Source organism: Scardinius erythrophthalmus (assembly GCF_964197995.2).
Source record: "Scardinius erythrophthalmus genome assembly, chromosome: 14".
NCBI classification, from domain to species: Eukaryota; Metazoa; Chordata; class Actinopteri; order Cypriniformes; family Leuciscidae; genus Scardinius; species Scardinius erythrophthalmus.
The window spans coordinates 11,268,462-11,293,944 of record NC_138234.1 but is presented as its reverse complement, the minus strand read 5'-3'; the positions used below and the strand labels follow the sequence as shown (position 1 = coordinate 11,293,944).

Sequence of the window (25,483 nt, the reverse complement as noted above, 5' to 3'; positions counted from 1 at the left end):
TCCTGATGAGCTCACAGTGATGATGCTGTTCTTCAAAAACATCAGCATTGATGGGTTCAGTATCACCGGTGTGTTGTAAAGTGGTTTCTCTGTTGAGCAGATATCAAATGGTTTCATGTAAGCAGGAATGGAAAAAAAAACACCTTCAACCGCATGTTATTCACAGACACGCACTTCACACCTCAGAGAGAGAGACGATCACAAACTGACACTGAAACTTTGTTGCAAGCAGAGATTCAGAACCAAATATGTATTGTGCACAAGTTTATTAACTAAATCACGAACACAGCTAATCTAAACATAAACACATACACACAATCACACATACACGGGTGAAATGCAAAGTGACAGAATGAAACCGTAAACAAGGAATGAAGCTCTGAAGAAATTACAGCCTGACTCTGTTGGGTGAGTGAAGATATAGCAGGCTGTGCTCAAGGCCTGCCGTTGCCCATCGGCCCTGGTGAGGGTCCCCACAGACATCAGCCCGAAGAAGCCGCAGTAGAAGCCAGAAGAGAGGGGGGTCACTGTGAATTTGGCTCTAATAAAGCCTGAGAAAAGTCCCACCTCTCTGGGTTTGCTTGACCAATGGCCAATGATTGGTTGCTGAGGAAGAAACTATTAAAGATTTTTGTAATACTAATATGTTGCGCAGCCATCGACATATCATATACACGACCATTTCGATCTTCAAAGTACCAATTTATAGAGGCCAAACATGGTATAGGTGAGGTTAAATCATAAAATACATAGTATCAAAAAATAATAGTATCAAAAGACATTACACAAGACAGTAATTATCATTTGTACAATGTCCTGGGGTGCATGCTCATTTACAGATCAGTTCATCCATCCAATGATCACAATCTGGGTCTTGTACTCGGAAAAAGACTGAAGTTTGATCATCTTCTCATTGCGATTGGTGCATAATCTACACATTCCTCTTCTTCAACTTTCTGTAAAAAAATGCATAGGACAATATATAATATTAAATGCTATATATATTTTTTTCTAAGTAACAAGACTTTTAAACATCTGATGGCGCTGTTGTGTTTCGTGATTTATGTGATAGATCATTATAATATGGAAGCCCATTTCCGCCACATAAGAAAAAAAATGCTCTGGTAGATCATTGTTAAGACATAAGTCAAAATGGTGACATAGAAAGTGTTTCGTCCTTAGGGACGTTTAGAGTGTTTTTGGGTGTGTTTCGTGTTCGTTTCTCTTTTCGGTTCATTGTGTGTCTCTATAATTTCACTTTAACAGGCAACGTGCTGATTGGCTGTTTTTCCTGTCAATCATCCGTGACGAGTGGAGTGGCTGTGCCCTGTGAGGGTGGGATAATCCAATTTTGCGTCATCGGAGGATATTTTGGCCAGAGGCTAAAGACTACAGCCAGTAGTAGGGGCTGTCCCGCATGTTTTCAACCCGCCCATAGGAGGTGGGATCTCACTCACAGAATGTACACATAGTATCAGCCGTCTTTCTTTGGAAGCTAAGCTAACATGCTCTTGTTCTGTGGAGAAAGCTGAGTAGTGGTAGCGCTGAGTAGTAGATCGTCCAAAATGTTCAGGATTCGGCTCCAGCCGCCATTCATTGTTCACATGCACACCTTTTGTTTCAATCTAACTGAATTCATTCCGAATGGTGAATCTGAATGTAGTGTTTACATGAACGCTAAACAAGTGATCGGTTGATGTGCATTTTAACATTGCTAAGAAAATTCCCGCTCCTCCGTGAGAGATACAAGACCGGTGTGTCTCAGTAATCACGCCACCGGCCTCGCGTCGTTCTCCCGCGGCCCTCCAGTCTCGTCCTGCTCGCCACAGTAAACATATTGAATGGCGACTGTAGAACGCAAAAGCCGAATCCCGAACATTTTGGGGCGATCTCGAAATCCCGGGCAAACTCGGCACGGAGACTCACTAGTAGCCTAGCCTTGTTGTTTTCAACTGCGCTCTCTTACCGGTAGGCGCGGCTTGGGAGTGGCCTCCTGCAGCGAAGCAAGTGCATTCTGGGAGTTGTTGTCTTTCATCCACATAAGCCAAAAATACATTTTCTGGCTTTTCTCAGTCTAGAAAGCTCCAAATTTAAAAATAATTTCACATTTCTTCTACATAAATGACCTATTTTAAATACACATTCATCTTTCCAGAGGTGAAGTATCCCTTTAAGGAACATGTGTCACTGGTCTGTTGTCTGCGTTGTGTTTTGGTTGATATGAGAAGGACAAGACAGCATTCGCAGTTTCACCGATCTTTTATTCCTGATATACAAACACATGTAATCAGCCTCTTAGTGAAATTCGCTCTCTTTAGCTCTCTTCAGTGCGTCACCAATGCAAAGAGGAATAAATCACAGAACAATAAACATACCTGATATACAAACACATGTAATCAGCCTCTTAGTGAAATTCGCTCTCTTTAGCTCTCTTCAGTGCGTCACCAATGCAAAGAGGAAGAGGAGGGGACAGAACAGGAAGATATACTGACTCATGACGTCATCACAATTAATTAAAGGGAAAGGTACTCATTTCACTTAGGCAGACATATCAGGTACATGTAAACGAACAATTTTGTGAGAATTCTAAGAAACTATACATACATTTAACAGTACACTTTCTGTACCTGTTACACTCACCCCTCAGAATTTACACAAAATTTCCAGAGTATAACAAAAAAACACTGGTCACCAGAATTACATGGTCCACACTTAAACAGTGAAGACACAGCGTAAAAAGCTACCCAAATGAAAGGGATACAAATATGAAGAAAGTTGGCCAAACTTCTACACATTTTGTAGGCATACACAAAGTGCCCATTACACTTTGAAAAATCTCAGACCAAGTACTTAAACAGAACCAATCGGCATTAGAAAATACAAGACTTGACTCTTAGCATTACCAGAGACAGCGGCAAGAAGAAGAAAGAAGAAAAAAAAACAAACAGATCTAAACATGAATAACAGGAGATACAGACTCCATACCAAGTAAGGTTTCGAGTTGAACCATTGACTCAATCAGCCTACGAACAGGCCTAATTACTCTACCAAGCCTGGTAGTGTAACGATCACCAGTATTAAAATCAGCTACAGGATCTTGCCTAAAGGATTCACTGGCAGAGACAGGAGTTTGGGGAGAGTGGATAGAACCAGCCACAGCCACAGTATTATCATCAGTCACTGACACATCAACTTGTGCATTTGGCTCCTCTTGATTTGACAACTGAGAATGCACCCATGAAGAAGTGCGGACATCACCACAAGTAGCAACAATGGAGATGTTCGACATAGAGTCTGCATGTGAGAGTTCCTCAGCCTCATTCTGCCCATCATCTGCGTGCCCAGCAGACTCAATCTCGGCAACATATAAGGACTCACCACTGCGTGGCTGCTCGGTTTGACCACCACAGCGTGCTGCATCAGATGTCTGTGAAGGTACACTACCGGCAAGTACTTCAGCAACCTCACGATCAGTACCAACCCTTTCTGGTTCAAGCAGAGGGAGGAAGTTCACTTGAAGAAGAAGATTCCGATGCACTATTCTCTCATTACCAGCTCTGTCACGGATCTTATAGACATGTATGGAAGGTTTTGAGGCAACAACAGTGTACATGACTGGCTCCCATTTGTCAGCGAGTTTTCGTTTTCCTCTACAGCCTTTGTTAGCCACAAGCACTTGATCACCAACGGCTAGAGGTAGGCCTTTTGCTCTTTTGTTGTACTGGCTCGACTGGTGTTTTTGTTCCACAACAGCATTCTTCTGTGCTAACGCCATGGCAGACTGGAGGTCACGGATAAGAGATTGGACATACTTGTCATAATCGCAGATTGACTTATCCTGCAGGACACTTTGGAACATGAGGTCAACTGGCAACCTTGGTACTCTACCAAACATTAGATAAAAAGGGGCTAAACCCGTTGTTTCGTGTGCTGTGCAGTTGTACACAAATGTCATGGTCTGTACCAACTGCGGCCACTTCTGCTTAGGCCTAGGTGGAAGAGACCTCAGCATATTACCTAATGTCCTGTTAAAACGTTCAGTACCCCCATTCCCCATTGGGTGGTATGGAGTGGTTCTCGACTTGTCAACTCCAGCCAGTTCAAGTAGCTCAGCAATCAACTCACTCTCAAAGGTAGCTCCCTGATCAGAATGGATGCGTTGGGGAAATCCATAGACGCAGAAGAAGCTGTCCCAGAGTTTCTTCGCAACTCTTTTTGCTGTCTGGTCTTGACACGGGAATGCATGCGCCAGCTTTGTGAAGTGATCCGTGACCACTAAAACATCCACAGATTTGTTGTTCCGATCTTCAGCAGACCAGAAGTCGATGCAAACGAGCTCCAGTGGGGCTATGGTCTTAATACTCTCCAAAGTGGCTCTCGCTGCAGGCTCTGGAGTTTTGCTGAGAACACACCTGGGACATTTTTTCACATAATCTCGCACATCACGCTCCATGTCAAGCCAGAAAAACCTCTGACGGGTCAAAGACAGAGTGCGGGGCTGCCCTTGATGACCAGCCAGGTCGTGTACACCAGAAAGTGCCTCAGACTTCAAGGAGTCAGGTAAAACGAGTTGGAACTTTTTGTGCTTGGTGAGCGGGTCTTTAATAGCTCTGTACAGGATTCCATTAAGCAAACAAAGTTTGTCCCACTGCTTCAGAATTCTCAGCACACACTGGTTGTCATTGGCACGTTCACGTCTTGATGGTCTGCGTTTCCTGCCGACGTAATAAGACACTCTAGCAATGACAGGGTCTTTGTGCTGGTGATCTTGTATGTCTATCAGTGAAAGAGAATGAAACACTTCCTCGTCTCCACTTATCAAAGAGTTCAGATGTTCAGCAAATGATGTTGCTCTACATTCAGTTCCTGTTTCCCATTCATCACAGGAGAACAAAATGGAAGACACGTCATCAGCGGACATTGATGTATCCAGACCAGCATCAAGTGATCCTGTCCCTAATGTTTGCGGTTGGCAGGTAAGACGGAACACCTCTTGCACATTTCCATCCTCTACACAGTGTACTTGTCGCAACAGTTCAGAATAAGGCTCGGACAAAAGCCGCTGACTCACTGGCCTGACAAATGGATTCCTACTGAGCGCATCCGCCACAACGTTGAGTTTTCCAGGAACGTATTTGATCTCAAAAGAATATGGAGCAAGTTTCCAGACCCAGCGCTGCTCACATGCATCCAACTTCGGCTTGGTCATAATGTATGTCAGCGGATTATTATCCGTCCACGCAGTAAACTCATGGCCCTTAAGCCAGTGACTGAACTTGTCGCACACCGCCCACTTCAGAGCTAAGAATTCCAGTCTATGTGCAGGATATTTTGTTTGACTGCGGCTCAAAGCCTTGCTAGCAAACGCTATTGGTCTTGCCTTGTCCTCACCAGCAGGGATCTGAGAGAGTACTGCACCTATGCCATCCAGTGAGGCGTCAGTACAGAGAAGAAAAGGAAGCTCAAAATCAGGATGAGCCAGCACCACACTGTCAACAAGAGCCCTTTTTAGCTCTTCAAATGCCACATCACAGTCAGGGGTCCAGTCCTGAGGTGTCAACTCCCGAAAAGTTCCTGCTTTCTTGTGACTACCAGCAGCTTTCCCTGAGCGTTTCTGGCCAGCTGTTAAGTTGAATAAGGGTCTGGCAATGCGTGAGCAACTTGGAATGAAGGATTGGTAGTACAGGACCATGCCGAGAAACGATCTGATCTTTTTTTGTGAAGGTGTGATTTTGTTTTCCTTCATTAAGTCCTCCTTCTGAAAAGCAGAGATGACTTTAACTTTCTCCTCATCAACTGAAACACCAGTACCATCTATCACATGGCCCAGGAACTTTACGGATTTTCTCAGAAAGTGACACTTTTTAGGTGCTAGCTTCAGGTTGCTGGTTCTCAATCGAGAAAACACGATCTCCAGCCGCTTCAATGCCTCCTCTTCAGAAGGAGCAAAGACCAACAAGTCATCCAGATAACAGAGCAGACTGGAAAAGTTAAGGTCTCCAAAAATGCTGAGCATCATGCGCATGAAGGAAGCTGGGCTATTGCAAAGACCTTGAGGGAGACGATTATACTCATACAAGCCCATTGGTGTTGTGAAGGCAGTGTATCTTCGATCAGATTCATGGAGTGGTATGTTGTAAAATCCTGAAGTTAAGTCCATGGTGCTGAAAAGGGCATTACCACCCAAGGCTGCGAGACAGTCAGCTTGATGGGGCAGAGGATGGGCGTCCTTGAAGGTTTTAGCATTCAGCCAACGAAAATCAGTGCAGACCCTCAGATTACCGTCTTTTTTCCAGACCATCACCAAGGGTGACGCATATTCACTGACAGACTTGCTGATTATGTTTTTCTCCTCCATCTCTGACAACACTTCTCTCAATTTTTGATAGTGGGCAGGTGGGATGCGGCGATAGGGCAGACGGAATGGGCGCTCATCATAAAGATGGATCCTGTGCACAAAATCCTTTGTTTCTCCACAATCCAGCTTATCCTTCGAGAAAACATCCTGGTATGCCACAAGAAGATCCGTCAATTTCCTCTTCCAGACCTCAGAAACCTCACATCCATCAATGTCAATATCTTTCAGACCACAGTCTCCCAGCAATCGTGCAAGATCAGAGGATGAAGCAGTTTTAACGGGTAATGACTCAGAAATGTGACAATGGGTTCTACTTAAGCCCTGAATGACTGTGAGATCCTCCACAGCTAGACAAGAGGAAACATCGGCCAGTTTAGTGTTGCGGCGAAGCGTCACTGATGTTGGATTAGGGTTAAGGATCTTCATTGGCACCCATCGATCGCCCCACATCGGTGTTATTACTCGTCCGACAAGAATGTTTTTAGGAGCTGAACGTGCAGTGGTCGGCTCAACAATTACAGCACTTCCTGGGGAAACAGGCACATTAGCTGGCAATTTGCCCCAAACAAGATACTCGCATTTGGGAAGCAGAGTGATTGCCTGACAGAGTTTCACAGTTCCAAGTTTATCAGGCTGTTGAGGTCCAGACCATCGGGAAATACAACTCAGAAGCTCAAGGAATTGCTCACACTCAGGATTATTGTTATTGCAAGAAAGAAGCTCCCAGTACTTGTCATGCGATTTCATCTTCTGCACAACACATTTGATCACATTACTTCCAATTATGAACTCATCTCTTTGTCCTGGCACCACAAGAGTAGGAACAACAAACTTGAATCCATAGACTTCAATCTCCAAGTCGTATGTACACTTTGGCTGAATCGTTAGGCCGCCACAGCCGACCAGGACCACATTACTTGCAATCACTTGAGGTGGTGGAAGAAGACCATCAACTTGCAGCTTGGACTCACCCTCTTCACTAAGCGTGCAGGCCATACTACCAGAATCCAGTAACCCCTTTAATGTGTAACGTCCACTAACCGTCACAGGAGCATAAAACAACTCACTTGCCCCATCAACTCTTTGAGACCCCACATATAACACGGTTTTGTCTTCTGGCAATAGTTTGCAGCTGTTAACAAAAACATTTTGCACATCTTCTGTGAGGGAGGTTTTATGAAAACTGCCCATGCAACCCCTCTCGTCGCATGGGCTCTTTAGTTTAACTGAGCAGTATCTGAGGGAGCCGCAGGGCATGCAGCCTTAGGACAGTCATTCTTAAAGTGGCCGGGCCTGAGACAGTGGCGACATAGCCTTTGACGTCTACAATGCTCATACGTCGTGTGTTCCTTGGATCTACAAACCCTACATGCAGCACTTAAGTTGGCTTTGAAATCTGGAGTTTTAATTGGGTGAGCCTGACTGGAAGTTAAAGAGGCAGTGCACAATGACAGGACTCTATCCATCATGCCAACGATGTGCTGAAGGCTGGTATCTGGAGAGAACGGAACAGCATATGGATTAAGATGGCTTACAGGGGTAAGTGACTGGGCTGGCATGGAAACAGGCTGCTGAGGAGAACTGGGCATGGAAACTGGCTGCTGAGGAGAACTCAACATGGAAACTGGCTGCTGAGGAAAACTGGGCATGGAAACTGGCTGCTGAGGAGAACTGGGCATGGAAACTGGCTGCTGAGGAGAACTGGGCATGGAAGTGGGGCCTGCCATAACAGTGCACTGGTTGCTTGCTGACAAGGACATTGTGTGCTGCATCCTTGAAGAGACTCTCTTTAGTTCCCTCTGATGACTATCCAAGCGCTCCTGGACCTCAGCGGCGCTCCATTTCTCAGCTGGCTTAAACTGAAAAGACATAGCAAGACTTGGGTCTGGGCAATGTGAAATAAACATCATGACTGCTTCAACAGCGGGATCCTCGACACTCTTATTACGTCTACGCAAGCACTCATTAGCAACATCTATGGACTTGTTAAGCCGTATCCAGTAATCCATGGGGCTTTCATCCGCTCTAGGGACAGTGTTATAGAAGTCAGCCATAGGCATGTTAGAGTAAGACAACTCACTGAAGTTTCGTTTGAGTATGTCAAACACTGCATTTGGTAGCTCACTGGCACTCAGTTCAGGTCGGCTTCGCAGGGACACTTTAACTATATCTCTCGCTTTGCCAGCCAGTCTGCTCAGGATGAGATCAGAGACATCAGTTTGCGTTCTGCATTTTGTTCTGTTCAAATAGCTGTACATCATATCTTCCCACTCGTGCACAGTAAATGAATCACTCTTATCTCCCCTAAAGAATGGCGGAGGTGGTGCATCTTGCTGTACCATCACCTTGAGGCTAGATTTATCAATATCCTCATTGGAGTGCTGAGACTGGCACGGTGGATTTGGCTGTACTGGGCTGGCATGGTGCACAAGGTTAAGGCTGGCTGAAATACTCTCTCCTATTTTCTGAGCCAGATCTGAAATGATGCCCCCTAATGACTCAGGAGTAACGACAGGTTCAATATCAGGGCGTATGATTGGGGTGGAGCTAGCTGCTGGACCTACAGAAACACCAATCGCTGAATCAGCTGTGCGCACATGGTCAAGTCCCAAATTAGCTAATGCTCTCCCTCTCCCATAACAACGTGTAAATTCAGAAACCCCCTCATTTCGATACATTTCAGGTCCACTGCCTCTGCCCAAAGGAAAAGTGACATTAGATTGTTTCACAGGACTGAAATCGTCTTTGCTACTATCCTCAAACATGCTTCAATTTGTAAAGTGAAACAGATAAAACATGTAAAAATGAAAGCAAATTATGTTACAAACAGTGTAACCTTAAATGATGAAAAGTTCAAGCATACTTCAAATAATTCAAGGAAATATATGAAATCAAACAACTCAAAATAAAACACTTCAATATCAAAATTCTGATTGAAAACAAAATTTCTCTTCTCAAAAACAATTATTTAATTTTCCTTGTTCAAAATGCATCAAGTGTCATTGATTATATACTGTACAGATAAAGGATACGATGCTTGAAGGACAATGAAGCGTCCCGCGGTGCTTATCAGTCTCTGTTGTTCAGTTCAGAATGCACCAACGACCAACGGAAGTGCTCCGGAGAGAGAGAAAAAAAGTTTATCAGAAAGTCAATAACTCTTTACCGTCCCTTTAAGACACAACAGTCCGGACCGCGATATCACACGCAGTTCATCACACACGCGCCCTCCTTGTGCGCGAGCGATGGCGATGGGGAAGATCGTCGAGGAAGAAGAGCGGCGAAGCGTGCGAGCCGTCACGCAACCACGGCGATCGGCGAAGCGCTGATCTGATGATCCGAAATGATCACGGCACCAAGTGTCACTGGTCTGTTGTCTGCGTTGTGTTTTGGTTGATATGAGAAGGACAAGACAGCATTCGCAGTTTCACCGATCTTTTATTCCTGATATACAAACACATGTAATCAGCCTCTTAGTGAAATTCGCTCTCTTAAGCTCTCTTCAGTGCGTCACCAATGCAAAGAGGAATAAATCACAGAACAATAAACATACCTGATATACAAACACATGTAATCAGCCTCTTAGTGAAATTCGCTCTCTTTAGCTCTCTTCAGTGCGTCACCAATGCAAAGAGGAAGAGGAGGGGACAGAACAGGAAGATATACTGACTCATGACGTCATCACAATTAATTAAAGGGAAAGGTACTCATTTCACTTAGGCAGACATATCAGGTACATGTAAACGAACAATTTTGTGAGAATTCTAAGAAACTATACATACATTTAACAGTACACTTTCTGTACCTGTTACACATGCTACTGCCAGAACAAGAGAGACATTTTGTATTGAATTTGATTTGTGATGTGTTTTGTTTCTCTTGGTTTGATTTAGTTGTGTTAAGTGCTTTGACCATCATGTTAATCTTTCCTATTTTGACTGCCCTAAAAACTAATCATTTGTGTGCTCTAAGCGATGTCACGCGTTTTTAAGCCAAAACATTTTTTTGTCACATCCAGCAAACATCTCCTCACTATCCGCTAGCTGCCTGTCCCCTGAACACACTGTAAAAAAATACGGTCTCTGTAGACAGCCCAGGCTCCACAAACGGCAAGAAAAACAAACTGGCCCAGCCTGGACCACGAAACATAACCAGCCAATAACCGACAAGAATGATTTGGGGGTGGGGGTTGGGGGGTTGGGGGGTTAGTGCGCGTGCACATGAAGGGGGGTGTGGGGAGTGGAGGAGAGAGAAGCATGAAGAGGGAAGTTAGCTAGAGGAGAGATGTCCTGGACAACGACTAACATTAAAAATTTATATTCTTGAGAATTTTGATATGGCCGACACACGACCAAAGAGACGACGTTCCGATGAACAAATAACAAAGAATAGGGAAAAGGAGAAGGAACGCGTGAAGTCCCAAATTTACATCGGAAAAGCGTTCAAAAGGTGGCGCCGCCGGCAGAAGGGCTTCCAATCCGGCATTCAGGTGGCTCTGTTTTTCTGGACAGGTGGGTAAATCCAGTTTGGTTTTTCTAAATGGTTCATGACTGTTTCAGGAAGCACAGAAGGGAGGGGGAGGGGACGGGATGAGGAGGATGGAGGGTCGAGCAAGCCTCCATTTTGTTTGACAATACTTTGAACGTCAACAAGAAGTGACGTCACCCAACATCACTTAGAGCACCTCTAAACAGCTCTTCAAAGCTGGGTTAAGCTGGATGGAGGAGAGGGGTTAGGTAAGCGTGTCACATGACATGCATGGCAAACATTTAGCTTGAATTTTGTCTATACACACAAGGTTAGGGATTTGTGCTACTCTATTTTTGTTTGGTTAGAGTAAAGTTACAACGTCGTGGTCGTTGAAGACTTTTTCTTTGATATTTTCTTTCTAGTTTATAGTTAGATTGAAATGGTTTAGTAAGTTCCTTTTTGATTGTCTTTTATTTGGCACAAATTTGCTGGTGTGTTTAGTTTTCTTTTCGTGGTTGGTTTATTTATCTTTGTGTAAATATAGATTTTATTTATTCATATGTAAAATAGTTATCCCTTTACGTTTATTAAATTAAGTTCATTCGACTTTTTGTCTTGTGTCTCTCGTTATTCTCAACCCATTCACAGTGATTATTGGTGACAGGGGACCGAACTGGTTTAATGTTCCCCTTCTTAAGAGCCAAAGGAGGGTCGTAACAAAATTATGGCATACTAGGTCTATTAGTATGTCATACTGTTATTTCGACAAAAAGTCACAATTTCAAAACTTTGTATGTGATATTTTCAACTTTTAAGTCATAATTTAATTTTTATTATCAGCATTTTGACTGTCATAATTATTATTTTTTATTATTATTATAAATGAACAGACCATCATTGTTTATCTTTTGTGGTGGAAATGGGCTTCCAAATTATACAGAAGAAACAAACGCACACTTATCTACATCTGAAATGATAAAAATACTCAATAACAATGTATTGTCTCACCGATTCCTGTGCATTTCTTTTGTTGAATGTTGTCTCAGCATAAATGATCTCTTCTGAACAAGACGTCTCAGTTGTTTGAACAATAATAGATCCATTAAAACCTGCAAAATTCAATCTTACAAAGATGGTTCTTCACAATATTTGTTATTATTAGGGCTTTCAAACGTAAAGAAATAAACTTAACACTGCCGATTTTAAAAATAGCATTAACTTTCACCACACACAAAGTTCTTAAACAAATAATGTGTTTGTCATATTTAGAGAGACATTTACACATAGATCAAACCAATTGGGTTGTTTATTTGTATTAACAAAAGTCATCATTCATTTAGATTTTAATTTGAGCACCAGCTGTATTTTTTTTTTTTTTTTTCTGTTTATGAATTTTCAATGTGTATGCTGTGTGCGAGTGAGACGAGTAAAGAGTGATGTTGGGGACCATTATAAAGACACAAATTCCAAAATCACTGTATTCTACAGAAAATAACTACACATATTAGTTTGGTTTCATATAAAGGTTAACTACAAAAATGAGAATCATTTTCATTAAATGATAAAATAGGGCTATCAGTTGACTTGTTTAAAGCATATTTTCAAAGTATTATTTTTTTTATAATACTTGTTTAAAAGCTGTAGGTAACACTTGCCTTTGTCAATTTTTCTACATTTCCTGCAGATCCAGAAGATCCCGAATCCAGCAACAATCATCAGAGATCCAGCAGAGATCAACACTATCAGAGACACTAAGACTGGAGGAACTGAAGGAGAGGAAAAGAGAGTCATTAGTGTGAGTGAATCTGTAAATACACACATCTATCATCAGTGCTGTGGTACCTGCACATGTGTGACAGAGTGTGTTGATGTCCAGATGTGTGGTCTGGTTGCTGATGGGATTGTTCAGCACACAGCTGTAGGTGTTTTTATCCTGATATTCCACCTCCAGAGGTAGAGAGAGACTGATGCTGAGATCACACACACTGATGCTGGACAATACACTGATTCCTGCGTACCAGGAGAGAGTCGCATCACACACATTCAACACTGAACACACCAATGAACAATTTGATGATGATGAAGAACATTGTGAAGAGTTACTGATGATGACAGGAACAGGCAGACGAGCTGGAAAACATCGGAGAATGAGCAGAAATATGAACACAACAATCAACAATTAAGTGAATAGTAATACATTTTGTGTTGAGTGAGTGTTTAGTGTGTTCATGGTCACTAAATGTGTCTGTAATCTCAAACTATAAAATGATTAAATGTTTGAATATGTAAATAGAATATATGAACGTTTGGACAAATTATCTTAACTCACCATAGACAGAAACACTGAATGTTTTTAATGCATTTCCAGCTCTAATTATCAGAAGTTTATAAACTCCAGTATGTTCAGTTCTGGTGTTTGTGATGGTCAGAGATCCAGTTTGATCGTCCAGCTTCAGTCTGTCTCTGAATCTCTCATCAGTACTGTTATATGTAGAGACGATTTGCTTCTTTTTTTTAATTTTAGCTAAAATATAGTTTTCATCTCCAAATGTCCACCATATATCTTCATCTTCACGTATTTCAGTAAGATCAGTGTTTAGAGTGACAGAATCTCCCTCCATCACTGACACTGAATCACCAAACAGACCTGATGAACAAACAAATGGCAACACTTTATTTCAATAATCCACTTAGAAGTGATCTAGAAGTGAACTAACTGTCATTAGAGTATTAGTAGACTGTCTACTCCATATCTGCTAACACTTTTTGACAGAATATCAACAGATATTCTACTGACTATAAGTAATTTGGCAACTAACCATAACCTAACAGTCTACTGAGAGTTAGTTGACATGTAGTTGCAAAGTTACTTATAGTTAGTAGAATTTCTGGAGTGGACTATCAAAATAAAGTGGAACCAAACAAATGTACAGATTAAGGTTTCTGATGGTTTACAAAGCCTGAAATATCAACTGTCTTTACATGTGCTATACTGTAAACTTCTAACCGCTACCGTTAAAAAGAGATTGTCTGAATCAAGCAGTGAGAGAAAACATCGCAGCAGCGCTTACAGGTTGCTAGGAAATATATTTACAGTATCAATTAATGGACTAATACGGCAGCATCATTTGTGAAAAAAGGAGAGATAATAGCTTAATGCTACTAATCTTATGCAAGAATTATTTTTTTATTTTTATTTTTATTAATACTTTTAAAAATGTACATTTTTAACAAGCAAATTATTCAACAAGCCGTAATACTTTAGATTGTCGTACTAAATATTACAGGCTATTTAATATAGTAAAAAAACATAAATGCATTAATTCCAGATATGAACTCAAAGCGGACAGGTTTACAAAAACAACAACAACTTTTCCCATCATAAATGAGTTTACTTTTAAGATTAACTTTGACCCTGTTCTTTAATGTAAAGGAACGCAATTCAGGCTCAAAATTATGGTTTAAATGTAAATCTGATTATTTTACAGTTTAAAGTTTGGCACAAGAGATTTATTAGTTAAACCTTAATTTAATATGGTGCAACGCATCCTCAAACTTTAAATTTTTATAAAATGATCTGCTGTTGAGGAATATCAATGTATAAAGTTACATATTTATTAAAAACAAATACATGATAATTATTGCAGATTGAACATGCAAGTTAATTGTGCAAATATATGACCCTGCACCACTAAACCAGTCATAAGTCGCACGGGTATATTTGTGGCAATGGCCAACAGTAGGTTGTGTGGATCAAAATTATTATTTTATTTTTTTATGCCAAAAATCATTAGGATATTAAGTAAAGATCATGTTCCATGAAGATATTTAGTAAATTTCCTACCGTAAATATATAAAAAATATTCTTGTGAGTGAATGCAGCACAATCGCAAACATAAATGGACAACTTTAAAGGCAATTTCTCAATGTTACGATTTTTTGCACCCTCACATTAAAGATGTTCAAATAGTTGTATCACTGCCAAATATTGTCCTATCCTAACAAACCATACATCAGTGCAAAGATTATTTATTCAGCTTTCAGTTGATGTATGAATCTCAATTTTTAAAAAGTGACCCATGTGACTGGTTTTGTGGTCCAGGGTCACATATACACTTCTGATGTGAAACCATTAAAAATGTATTCGAAGATTAAGAAAACAGATTTACAGAAAATATCTGAAATGTACATTTTCTCTAGAGATTTCCATTAATTTCCATGCCTTTCAACATTGTATTTCAGTTTAAAATTCTGAACAGAGACTGAATTCAAAGTTAGTAGATTTCCTAATATTCGTGATTTGTCTGGTACATAACAGCAGATGAAAATAATTTCATTTGAACAGTAGAGCAGCTTTATTACTCTAATATGAGAAAAAATTGTTTTTATAACTTACCGATTAGACTCAAGCAGCACAAACAGAACAAAACAAACATGTGAAACATTTCCTTCAGTTGTTCAGTGTGTGATCTAATAAAACTTCCTGCTAAACACAGCAGAAGTGTTGATGTGATGTGTGAATCCTCCCACAACACAGTTTGGCCCTCCTAGTTTCACAACCCTGCATTTGCATGATCTCAACTTAAACTGTTCTTATAGTCAATATATTCCTTATTTTTGTCATTTAACTTGCTTTTTGTAAGGTACAAAAGCTTTCAAATGGTACCTTATTTAGGGGGTGCAAATTAGTATTGTAAATGTATGTACATAAAGTGTACATGTAATTAATTAAAATCACATTATTTAGTTGTGTACCTCAGTAACCCCTCAACCCCGTTACACAAATCATTCCCCCCCATAAAAATAATGACCGTATCCTTGTGTGACATCAATAACAGGAATTAACATAATTTAAGTCTTCTGAACAACATTGTGTGCAGACAGGCAAGTTACCACCTTCTTTTGTAACTATAACTTATTTAGAATTGTGATATTGTGGTTGTCAAGCTCAACGACTCAAACCCTGTTACATCAAATAAAGATATAAATCTATTATTTGTGAAAATTATCTTTATTTCAACAATATACATGATTTCTTAATATCATGCATGCCATGTGCTCTCCTGTTATTCACTACATGTAGAGCAGTGGCCATTTTTGAGCAAAAAGTCACAACCCCGTCACACTCAACCCCATTACTTCTATGCCACGAAGCGTGCGTATGTAAAAAAAAAAAAAAAAAATACACACACACATAAAAAGCACACGTTATGTTTTATTTTGAGGTCCTATTCAGTCATTTTATAATGTTCTAATGTTTTTCCTGCAGTCGGCTCAATAAAACTCAGTTGCAATTGCAATTTATATCCGTTGTCTTTCTTGGTTACATAATGAAATACAGTGCTTATAGAAAATCTTACAGTGAATTTGAGTAAAAAAAAAAAAAAAAAAAAAAAATATATGTTAAGCTGTATTTGTCTCTTCAACCCTGTTACCCTCAACCCTGTCACAAATTTCCCTTTCACGAAGTTTTTAAAATGCAGTGCAGCTGCACAGCAGATACCTAGCTGAGCACCTAGAGCGGTCATTGGCTGTGCTGCGGCAACTGCACGAACCTATGACAAGGCGGCTCATGCATGCAAACCAATCAGTCTGTACTGCTGTGTCTCAGTCAGAAACCTGGGGCACGTTCAAGTTCAAAACGTTGCGCAACGTTTTGCTACGGTTTCCGGGTTGAACGTCATGTTTCCTGGAAACGGCGTGCACCGGTGTGCAACGGGGTTTGAGATACGTTTTCTCTTGTTTGGTGGGTGTGTCAGAACTGCAGTCCAATCAGCAGCAACATGTATATAAAGCACGCGGTATTAAAGTGAACTCGCACAATGGGTTCAAGGAAAGTAATTTACAAATGTGTTCGATGCAGCTCGGTATACGCAACAACTGAGGATATTAGAAGACATGTTTGTCGTAAGTTTTATAGTAAAAATATGGGATATCAACATAATGATGTAGTTGTTTATATTTTTAGCTTCATTGCAAGTGAATGACATTTGGTATAGAAATAAACAATGGTAATTAAGTGCTTTTCCTAAAAATGAGAAAGAAAATACAGGGTATTAAAACAGTATGAACTACAAATAAAGTCAGTATGTGAGGCTAAATAGATGTGTTTTAGTCTGAATTAGGTAAGATGTGTGCTTCCATTTCAGTTTCCACAAATCCCTTCACTCGATTGGGATGTTCTCTTTTGTTCTGGGCGGCAAGTGCAGTAACTGTAACATCGGGCATATTTTGTAGTATTAAACACATATTTATACCAACTTCATAAGGCTCCGAAAATTCTAAACAAAGAACACAAAGAATGCCTTCTCAGCTGCCATAGTTGCAACTCTTGCGTCATCAGAACAGTGTGTTCAACGCATCACCGTTTCTGTTTAAAAAACGTTGTGCAACGTTTTGTCGGGGCTGAACGCAGCCCTGAAGTTCGACCATTGCAAGTCAGATGAACAGCTGCATCTCACTTTGTTGCTTGGTACACAGCTCGGAACTTGCCCCCCTTATTATGTGGAGTACAGACAATTCTCTCCTTTTTACAAGAGCTCTTTAAACGCGGGGCGTTCCCCGTCCACGCTCAAAGTAGCCTATATATAGCGGCAATAGCAGCATTTCACGCTCATGTGGCTGGGCAATCACTGGGAAGAAGGGACCTGGTCGTGTGCTTCCTCAAAGGGGCCAGAAGGCTAAACCCACCTCGACTCCCCTCCGTGCCTGTCTGGGACCTCTCCATGGTCCTGGAGGCCATGAAAGGAGCCTCATTTGAGCCACTTCAGTAGGTGATTTGCAAGCGCTTTCAGTAAGTGCTTCCTGCCTTGAATTCGGGCCTAACGAAAATTGCTAGACAGCCTAACTCTAGTGATTTTAAAATGATGTGTATTGTGTCTAAATTTTAGTGAATGGAAAAACCCAAAGTACATAGATCAAATTGTCTGCCACTTCACAGTGCTAGTTTTACTGAAGTTCATTTTCTGAGTCAGACTGAAACTGCTGCGGTCGGTTTTCTACAGAAATGTGGTTTTGTCTGTTGGTGGACAAACATCTTGCAGGTGAGAGTGTGTTTTCAGTGCATGAGTGTTTAGCTTGTAGGTGAAGAGCTTCTTCCTGTCCCGATACTGTCAGATTTGTTAAAACTCTTTAATCAAAACAAACAAGATGAGCAACTGTTTGACACAGAGGGAGAGAAACGGTAACACAATTATCATATTTAAACTGTTCAAAAGTTTAGAATGTGTTTCTTTTTCTTTTCTTTTCTTTTTTTTTTTTCAAATTGGTTGGTTGGGAGGAGAAAGTTGATACATTATGATTCCAGTCATTTTTCTTACCCACAATCTTTATGTAAAAAAAAAAAAAAAAAAAAAAAAAGAAACCTTTAACATTTTTAAGTGCTTCAATGTTTCTGTCATTAGGGAGTATAATTTAGTAATTCACCACATTTTCCTTTGAAGATGTTAAAATACAGTTTAATATTTAGTTAAATCGACCCAATAAATTACACCGTGAGCTCTGACTCAGTATTAAAACATAACTGACATCATCTCTATCACCTTCACATGCACATCAAGTGACAGTTTTCACATATGTCACATGACTCTTGGTCTTATAAAGTAACCTGTTGTATTGTGCTGTAATGCTGTTTTAGCTGCTGTTATTCAAAACCCACCAGATGGCGCCACTCGATATGGAGAATGAAGTTGAGATGACGTGACAGTAAATACAGTCAATAATAATTGTATCCATTTATCATTACAGCTTCAGTTCTGTCTTCAGTTCCTATAGCAGGAATTATGATGTTGTTCTGCTGACTGCTGGTGTGATTTACTATAAAAGTAGTAACTCTATGTGAAACGTGAGACGTTTTTATTGAATGCGTAATCTATTAAAGGCAATTAACAAATTATATAATAACATTAAATAAAAAGTGTCTTTAATATGTTTTATTTTAATATAATAGCATTAAATAAAAAGTGAATTTAATATGTTTTATTTTGTTAAATTGTAGGACTTTTGGTTAATCAGACCAATAAGTGACTTTTAACTACAGCTCTTCCTTTGTATTGTACAAATGTGTCATAAAATGTCTAGAAATTTATGAAATTGATCCGAGATCAGGTAAAAATCATGTGGACAACCACTGGTTCATGGGTTCACAGATATCATCGCCCCCTAGCGGCAAACCATCGACATTTCCGAACAGTTATGACGTAACGGATCCTCTTTTACTGAAATATGTGACTTTGGCTTTCTGATTGTTTCGAAACAAATTATAAAAAAAAAATTCGAAAGTGCCCATCATTATTTCATATTTGTTCTTAAGCTCATCCTCTGTGAGACCAGCAGCTGTATTTATAGCGCACTGTATCGGGTAAAAGTAGAGAGATGTTATTTTCTGCTTTAGAGAATTTTCTATTTATTTAAACAGGTGTAGACCAAGTGATGGAGAACAGTGATTTTATAAATTACTTCTTACTTTATTTATTACTTTTATAAAGTTTCCATGTGTTAATGTTAAGCAAAATATAAAACATTTAGTTAAGCTTCTGGATGCTGTGTTATTTGTGCACCATTAAATTAAACTAATACACAGCAACACAACTGCAGACTAAACAATAGTACTTATTATATTGCATGTGTAAAAGAAAAAAAAAAGAAAGAAAGAAAGAAAGAAAGAAAGAAAGAAAGAAAGAAAGAAAGAAAGAAAGAAAGAAAGATTAGATGAGTCAGAAGAAAAATATCCTGGCAGAGATGCTGTATTTGATCACTGTTTTGATCAATTTTCATACACGCCCTCCTCTGATTTCTGCAAGAAAAAATATACAATCAATCAATATACAGTCATTTTAATTGATTGTAGCCTATGACCTAACCTGTGGGTCCTAAATGACCTAACCTAGCTTGTTATGACCTAACCTGGGTATCGCCCATCATTTGCATAAGTTTGATCTCTTGTTGATCAGTCACTGTCCCGTATCGGCAGAAGTCATCAACCTATCCAAGTGAATGATGTTCGATCGCTTTGTCACTGATAATCACACACTTGTAACTAGTAGGCTTATTCAGAGCTTTGCATCTATGAGAATCTTATTTACTAATAAATCTGCAACACTTATGTGTGGTGAAAGGATACTTTGCGATTTTGTGCTAAATAAATAAAAAAGTGAAACCAGACTTAATTTGACCCAATTGCACCGTGTGTGCCATTCACCATGTAGAAAATAATACTTGTGTGAATACGTGACTGATTTCAGCCCAGTTACTAATGTTGGGGGCGGGACTTCAGATTCTAGAGAGCATTTGATAGGACAGTAAATCTGATGTGAAGCTGAAGTGCAGTGATGTCTTCAAAAATCATTGATTAATATTGGCAGAAGTGAGAGATGGTAAGTTTTGAACTTATATCATCTAAATGTTAATCTTGTCATTGTTTTGGAGCACACTAGCTTTAAAGAGTTAGATCACCCCACAAATGACAATTCTGTCGTTTAACTGAACACCTTCAAATTGTTCTAAACCTGTATGAGCTACTGTCTTCTGTTGAATACAAAAGAAGATATTTTAAAATATGTTGATAACCAGACAGTTGATGGACCCCATTATAGACTACCATTAGAATTTTTTTTATAATAATAAATAATAATAATAATAATAATAATAACAATATATATACAGGTATAGAATAATCCATGCAATGGCACCTGTAAGACTTTTTTGTTGGATGAACTAATCATTGAATCTAATCATATTTTATTGTTATTGTGGAAAAATACAATACATCTGTTTACTGAATGTCTGATGCATATTGATTACAAAAATTCAAACAGACAACACGTTCTTGCAACAAAGGCATGAATGGTCTTACCCTTTTTCGTCTTTTTGGTTTATACCATGCAGAATCATTAGTGTCTTTCTCCTGGGTCCGAACTGCATAAACAATAACATAATGCATACAAGTTAAAAACAACATTCAATCTATTGAAATTGGCCTTATAAAAGATAAATATTTCAACATATACATTAATTGTTTGATCTTGTTACCTAATTTTTTCCTGCAGATACAGAAGATCCCAATGACTGCAGCTACAATCATCAGAGATCCAGCAGCAGCAGCAGAGATCAACACTATCAGAGACACTGACTCTGGAGGAACTGAAGGAGAGAGAGTCATTATAGTGTGAGTGAATTTGTACATAATCACATATATCATCAGTGCTGTGGTACCTGCACATGTGTGACAGAGTGTGTTGATGTCCAGATGTGTGGTCTGGTTGCTGATGGGATTGTTCAGCACACAGCTGTAGGTGTTTTTATCCTGATATTCCACCTCCAGAGGTAGAGAGAGACTGATGCTGAGATCACACACACTGATGCTGGACAATACACTGATTCCTGCGTACCAGGAGAGAGTCGCATCACACACATTCAACACTGATGAACACACCAATGAACAATTTGATGATGAAGAACAGTGTGAAGAGTTACTGATGATGACAGGAACAGGCAGACGAGCTGGAAAACATGAGAGAATAGAAAGAAATATTAACAATCAATCAGTCTATTTTAGTTATTGTGAATTTTGTGTTGAGTTGGTGTTTAGTGTGTTAACGGTCACTTAATGTGTCTTTTATTTCTCACTATAAAATTAGCATGTGAACGTTTGGACAAATTATCTCTGCTCACCATAGACAGAAACGATGATGATTGTTTTTGATGATTTTTCCACTCTAATTATATCTAGTTGATAAACTCCAGTATGTTCAGTTGTGGTGTTTGTGATGGTCAGAGATCCAGTTTGATCATCCAGCTTCAGTCTGTCTCTGAATATCTCAGTGCCATTTTTTGTGTAGAAGATTTGCTTCTTTTTTTTAATTTTAGCTAAAATATAGTTTTCAGCTCCAAATGTCCACAGTATATCATCATCTTCACGTATTTCAGTAACATCAGTGTTTAGAGTGAAAGAATCTCCCTCCATCACTGACACTGAATCACCAAACACACCTGGAGAACAAACAGATTTACACAGATTAATGTTTCTGATGGTTTACAAAGCCTGAAATATCAACCGTTTGATATGTGCTACTGTAAACTTCTAACCGCTACCGTTAAAGAGAGATTGTCTGAATCAAGCAGTGAGAGAAAACATTGCAGTAGTGCTTATGAATTGCTTATAAATTAATATAAACATGTTAAAAAATATAAATATTTACAGTATCAATTAATGGACTAATAGAGCAGCATCATTTATGGAAAAAAATGAGAGATAATTAGCCTGGTTCTATCAGACTCTCATACATTGATTACATAAATCATACTGAAGGAAAATTTAAATTGAGCGGAAGTACATAGGAGAGCGGAGCCAGTCTAGAGATAATGGCTTAATGCTACTATTCTTATGCAAGACTTATTATTATTATTAGGGGTTCAAGCATGAAATGCTGAAACCCTATTGTAATTGTAAGGATTCGTAAAACGCATCGTGCAGGACAAACCGTAAGGCCTAGAGACTTGAAACCTGGCCAGATGGTAGGCCTCAATTTGGGACAACCTAACAGAGTATGACCCCGATTGGCCCATAGGTGGCGCTACAGCAACCAAAAGTTCAAAATCGCTCATAACTCTTAGACCGCTTGTCCCAGGATCAAGTGTCTTATATCGTTGGAATCCTTGGGTCGAGGCGGATAAAATGGCTATCTCCGATTTGCTCGCCCTTCAGGCGCCAATTTCGAGTAAATTGCTTTTTTTTTGAAAAACCTATTTTTGCGAACTTCTCCTTGGTTTTTCGCCCGATCGGAACCAAACCACTGCAAGAATATTCTCTGGAGTCTGACAATCAATAATCATCCAAAAAATTCAAAATTTCAATTAACGGTTGATTAGGGGAACCAAAATCTTTGATGGCACCAGGGCCACTTTTACTAAAACGGTTATGAATTGTGAACGGAAAGAGATTTTTTTGCTAAACTTGGGACACATCTTCCTGAGCTCAATCTGAGATCACTTGAAAAAAATCTCAACAATTGGCCACTAGGTGGCACTATAAAACGGTTATAACTTGTGAACGGAAAGAGATATTTTCGCAAAACTTGGGACACATGTTCATGAGCTCATTCTGAGGTCACGTGAAAAAAAATCATGACAATTGGCCACTTGATGGCGCTGTAAAATGGTTATAACTTGTGAACGGAATGAGATATTTTCACTAAACTTGGGACACATGTTCATAAGCTCAATCTGAGTTGACATGAAAAAAATCATGACAATTGGCCACTTGGTGGTGCTATAACAGTGAAAAAAAGCATGCAGTGTCTTTGTCCAAGGTGCCATGATAGTCTATGAGAACATTGGTGTATCTCAAAAAACTCGTTTACGTATACGTCATTGGCACAAAGCCTTGAAGGAGCCTTAGAAGTTTCAAGGAAGCCCGTGTTTTTTTCACAGGAGTGACCTCCTAAGAATCCTTGCCGAGTCCAACAATACCAAACATGCCAGGTTTCGCCTTATGGTTTTTGTAAGTGTCATTTAGAGCTTTAAAAAATTGTGGTTATCTTCAAAGCCGTTAGTCTGATCTAGACAACAACAAAAAAACAAAGGAAATTTGAAAACATAGTTAAATAGCTAAACAATAACGCCAAAATGTTAAAATTATGATAGGAACTGACAAAAAAATTAATTAAATCCAATCAATTTCACCCATGGATCATTTTGATGCTCTCACATGTTTGAAACGAAAAATGATGGATTGTGATGAAATTTGTTTTGAATTGGGACTGGCGAATCCCCGTCCATACTGTCAATGACCGGTCGCAAAGACCCGCCCACTTTAGTTACTGTTGCTATGTCTGACAAGCGACGCCACTCTCACACCACACCAAGTTCTCACGCAGTGAAAAATACATTGCGGATCAGAAAAAAGACTGTGCACTGACAGACAAGTACTTTTGATATGAAACAAGTCTCACCTTTCAAATGTAGTCATTTTTTAGAGACATTTAAACAATAAATACTGTTTTGTGACTCTTTAATGTGTCTGACAGATAGCTGTAGACTCGAGGCTCAGTTAAAGCTGCTTGTGAGCCGATCATCTCTTCCTTCTAGTTAATTTATAGCATTAAAATAAACATGAATGAACATAAAAGGAATGTTGTTTTAAAGTGCTAAGACGTCAGTACACTTTGTTTTTCAAATTTAAATCCTCCTATGTTAATCTACTAACTCTCCTGACTGCTTTGTTGGACAAAATGGAGGATTATGATTAGTCAGATCGCCTGTCAATCAAACTCCCTGCGAAGGGTCAATTGAGAATGCCTGTGCGCACAATCCTGATCTAATCGACAACTTTGCAGTTGCACATTAGCCTGGCTAACGTCAGACCTCTTTCTCTTTGAGACGTGGTCTGGGAACCACATGTTCATTTTCTCGTATTTGAGGCGTGGTTTACGAATGCCCAGAGCCGTTTATTGGGCGCTACAAATGTTTATCAAATGCGCCTGTACGTAGCTTATAGCCAATCGTTTCAATTATACCAGATGATGTATGTAGAGCAACAGATATTCAACGAAGAAGACGACGATGGGTCAGAGATTTATGTGTACACCAGAGTCCTGCACGGGTCCGATTTTGTAAATCCGCACCCGCCCGTACCCGCAGTGCTTAAAACAGCACCCGACCCGTTTCCCAACAGCAGCTCTAATTAAAATTTGCACCCGACCCGCTTAAAATAGAACCGACACCCGACCCGCACCCGAAATAAAATCAGTTTAGACAGACACACTTACAAAAATGTTTATTGCCAGGTCATACAGAAGTTATTACACGACAATTAACACAAGGCCAACTTCAGCCGAAGCTGTCAAAAGGCCGATACATGAAGAACAAGGCTAACGTTACCACAAAACTGAGTAGCCTTATAACATTTTACCAATCGAACAGACGCGGCTACAACACTATATGCCACGCAATTTCGTCTAGCCTACATCTGACCATTTTGGCCTCAAACACGCCCTGCACACCACACATACTTGACAGTGTTAAATATGAAAAATACCGTTCGATAGAACTGCTTTGTTACCACAGTTTCTGCGTGCTTCCTCAGGGATGAAGTTCCACATTTGCGGCTATCCAACACGAAAATGTTTGCAGCAAAGCCTTTCACAATATTTTCTTCATATAACTCCAAATTTCTCCCACACACTGGACTTGATTTTTGATGACGTATTGTCGACAACTTTACAATCTCCACTAGCTATTATTTTCTTCAACTCCACAGCATCCATCTCGACGACTGCAAGCAGATCGCGCGTGCGGTTATGTCGTCATCGTCTTGCTGCTCCCTCCCCGTTCTGTGATTGGTTCCCTAGCTGAGGCGAAAATCTGGTCCATGGTATCCAGGCTGCCTAGCAGCTGCGCTCAAGGCAGCATGGGGAAACCCAGGCTAGTTGCACATAAGAGAGCCCGGAAAATCCCGCTATAATGTAAGAGAGCATCTTTTTCATGTATTTGGACTTAAAGGGACACTAAGTGGGAATTTCTCCCATCTAGTGGTGAAACTGTATTTTGCATTCAAACGAATAATGCTCTCCAGCGCCTCACTTTTCCAAATGCGCGTTGCACCTACGGTTGCCGTTATGTACCAAAAAGCTATGACAGGAAGTCTTATAATAGCAC

At 39.9% G+C, this 25,483-nt stretch overlaps 1 protein-coding gene across 1 annotated transcript in view; it reads right to left on the bottom strand.

Annotated features, from left to right (window-relative positions):
• Positions 1 to 250: 250 nt before the first annotated feature.
• The window catches only part of LOC308702127 (uncharacterized protein), a gene marked incomplete at its 5' end in the record, with an annotated part of 37,669 nt that continues 12,436 nt past the window's right edge, over positions 251 to 25,483 (bottom strand). The window contains 9 exons of the mRNA XM_081384795.1: positions 251 to 956; positions 11,837 to 11,937; positions 12,484 to 12,594; positions 12,671 to 12,958; positions 13,158 to 13,475; positions 15,225 to 15,311; positions 20,858 to 20,968; positions 21,799 to 21,817; positions 24,800 to 24,820. Of these exons, the coding sequence (XP_081240921.1) occupies positions 903 to 956; positions 11,837 to 11,937; positions 12,484 to 12,594; positions 12,671 to 12,958; positions 13,158 to 13,475; positions 15,225 to 15,311; positions 20,858 to 20,968; positions 21,799 to 21,817; positions 24,800 to 24,820 (1,110 nt within the window). The 3' untranslated portion in view covers positions 251 to 902. The remainder of the gene's footprint in view (positions 957 to 11,836; positions 11,938 to 12,483; positions 12,595 to 12,670; positions 12,959 to 13,157; positions 13,476 to 15,224; positions 15,312 to 20,857; positions 20,969 to 21,798; positions 21,818 to 24,799; positions 24,821 to 25,483) is intronic.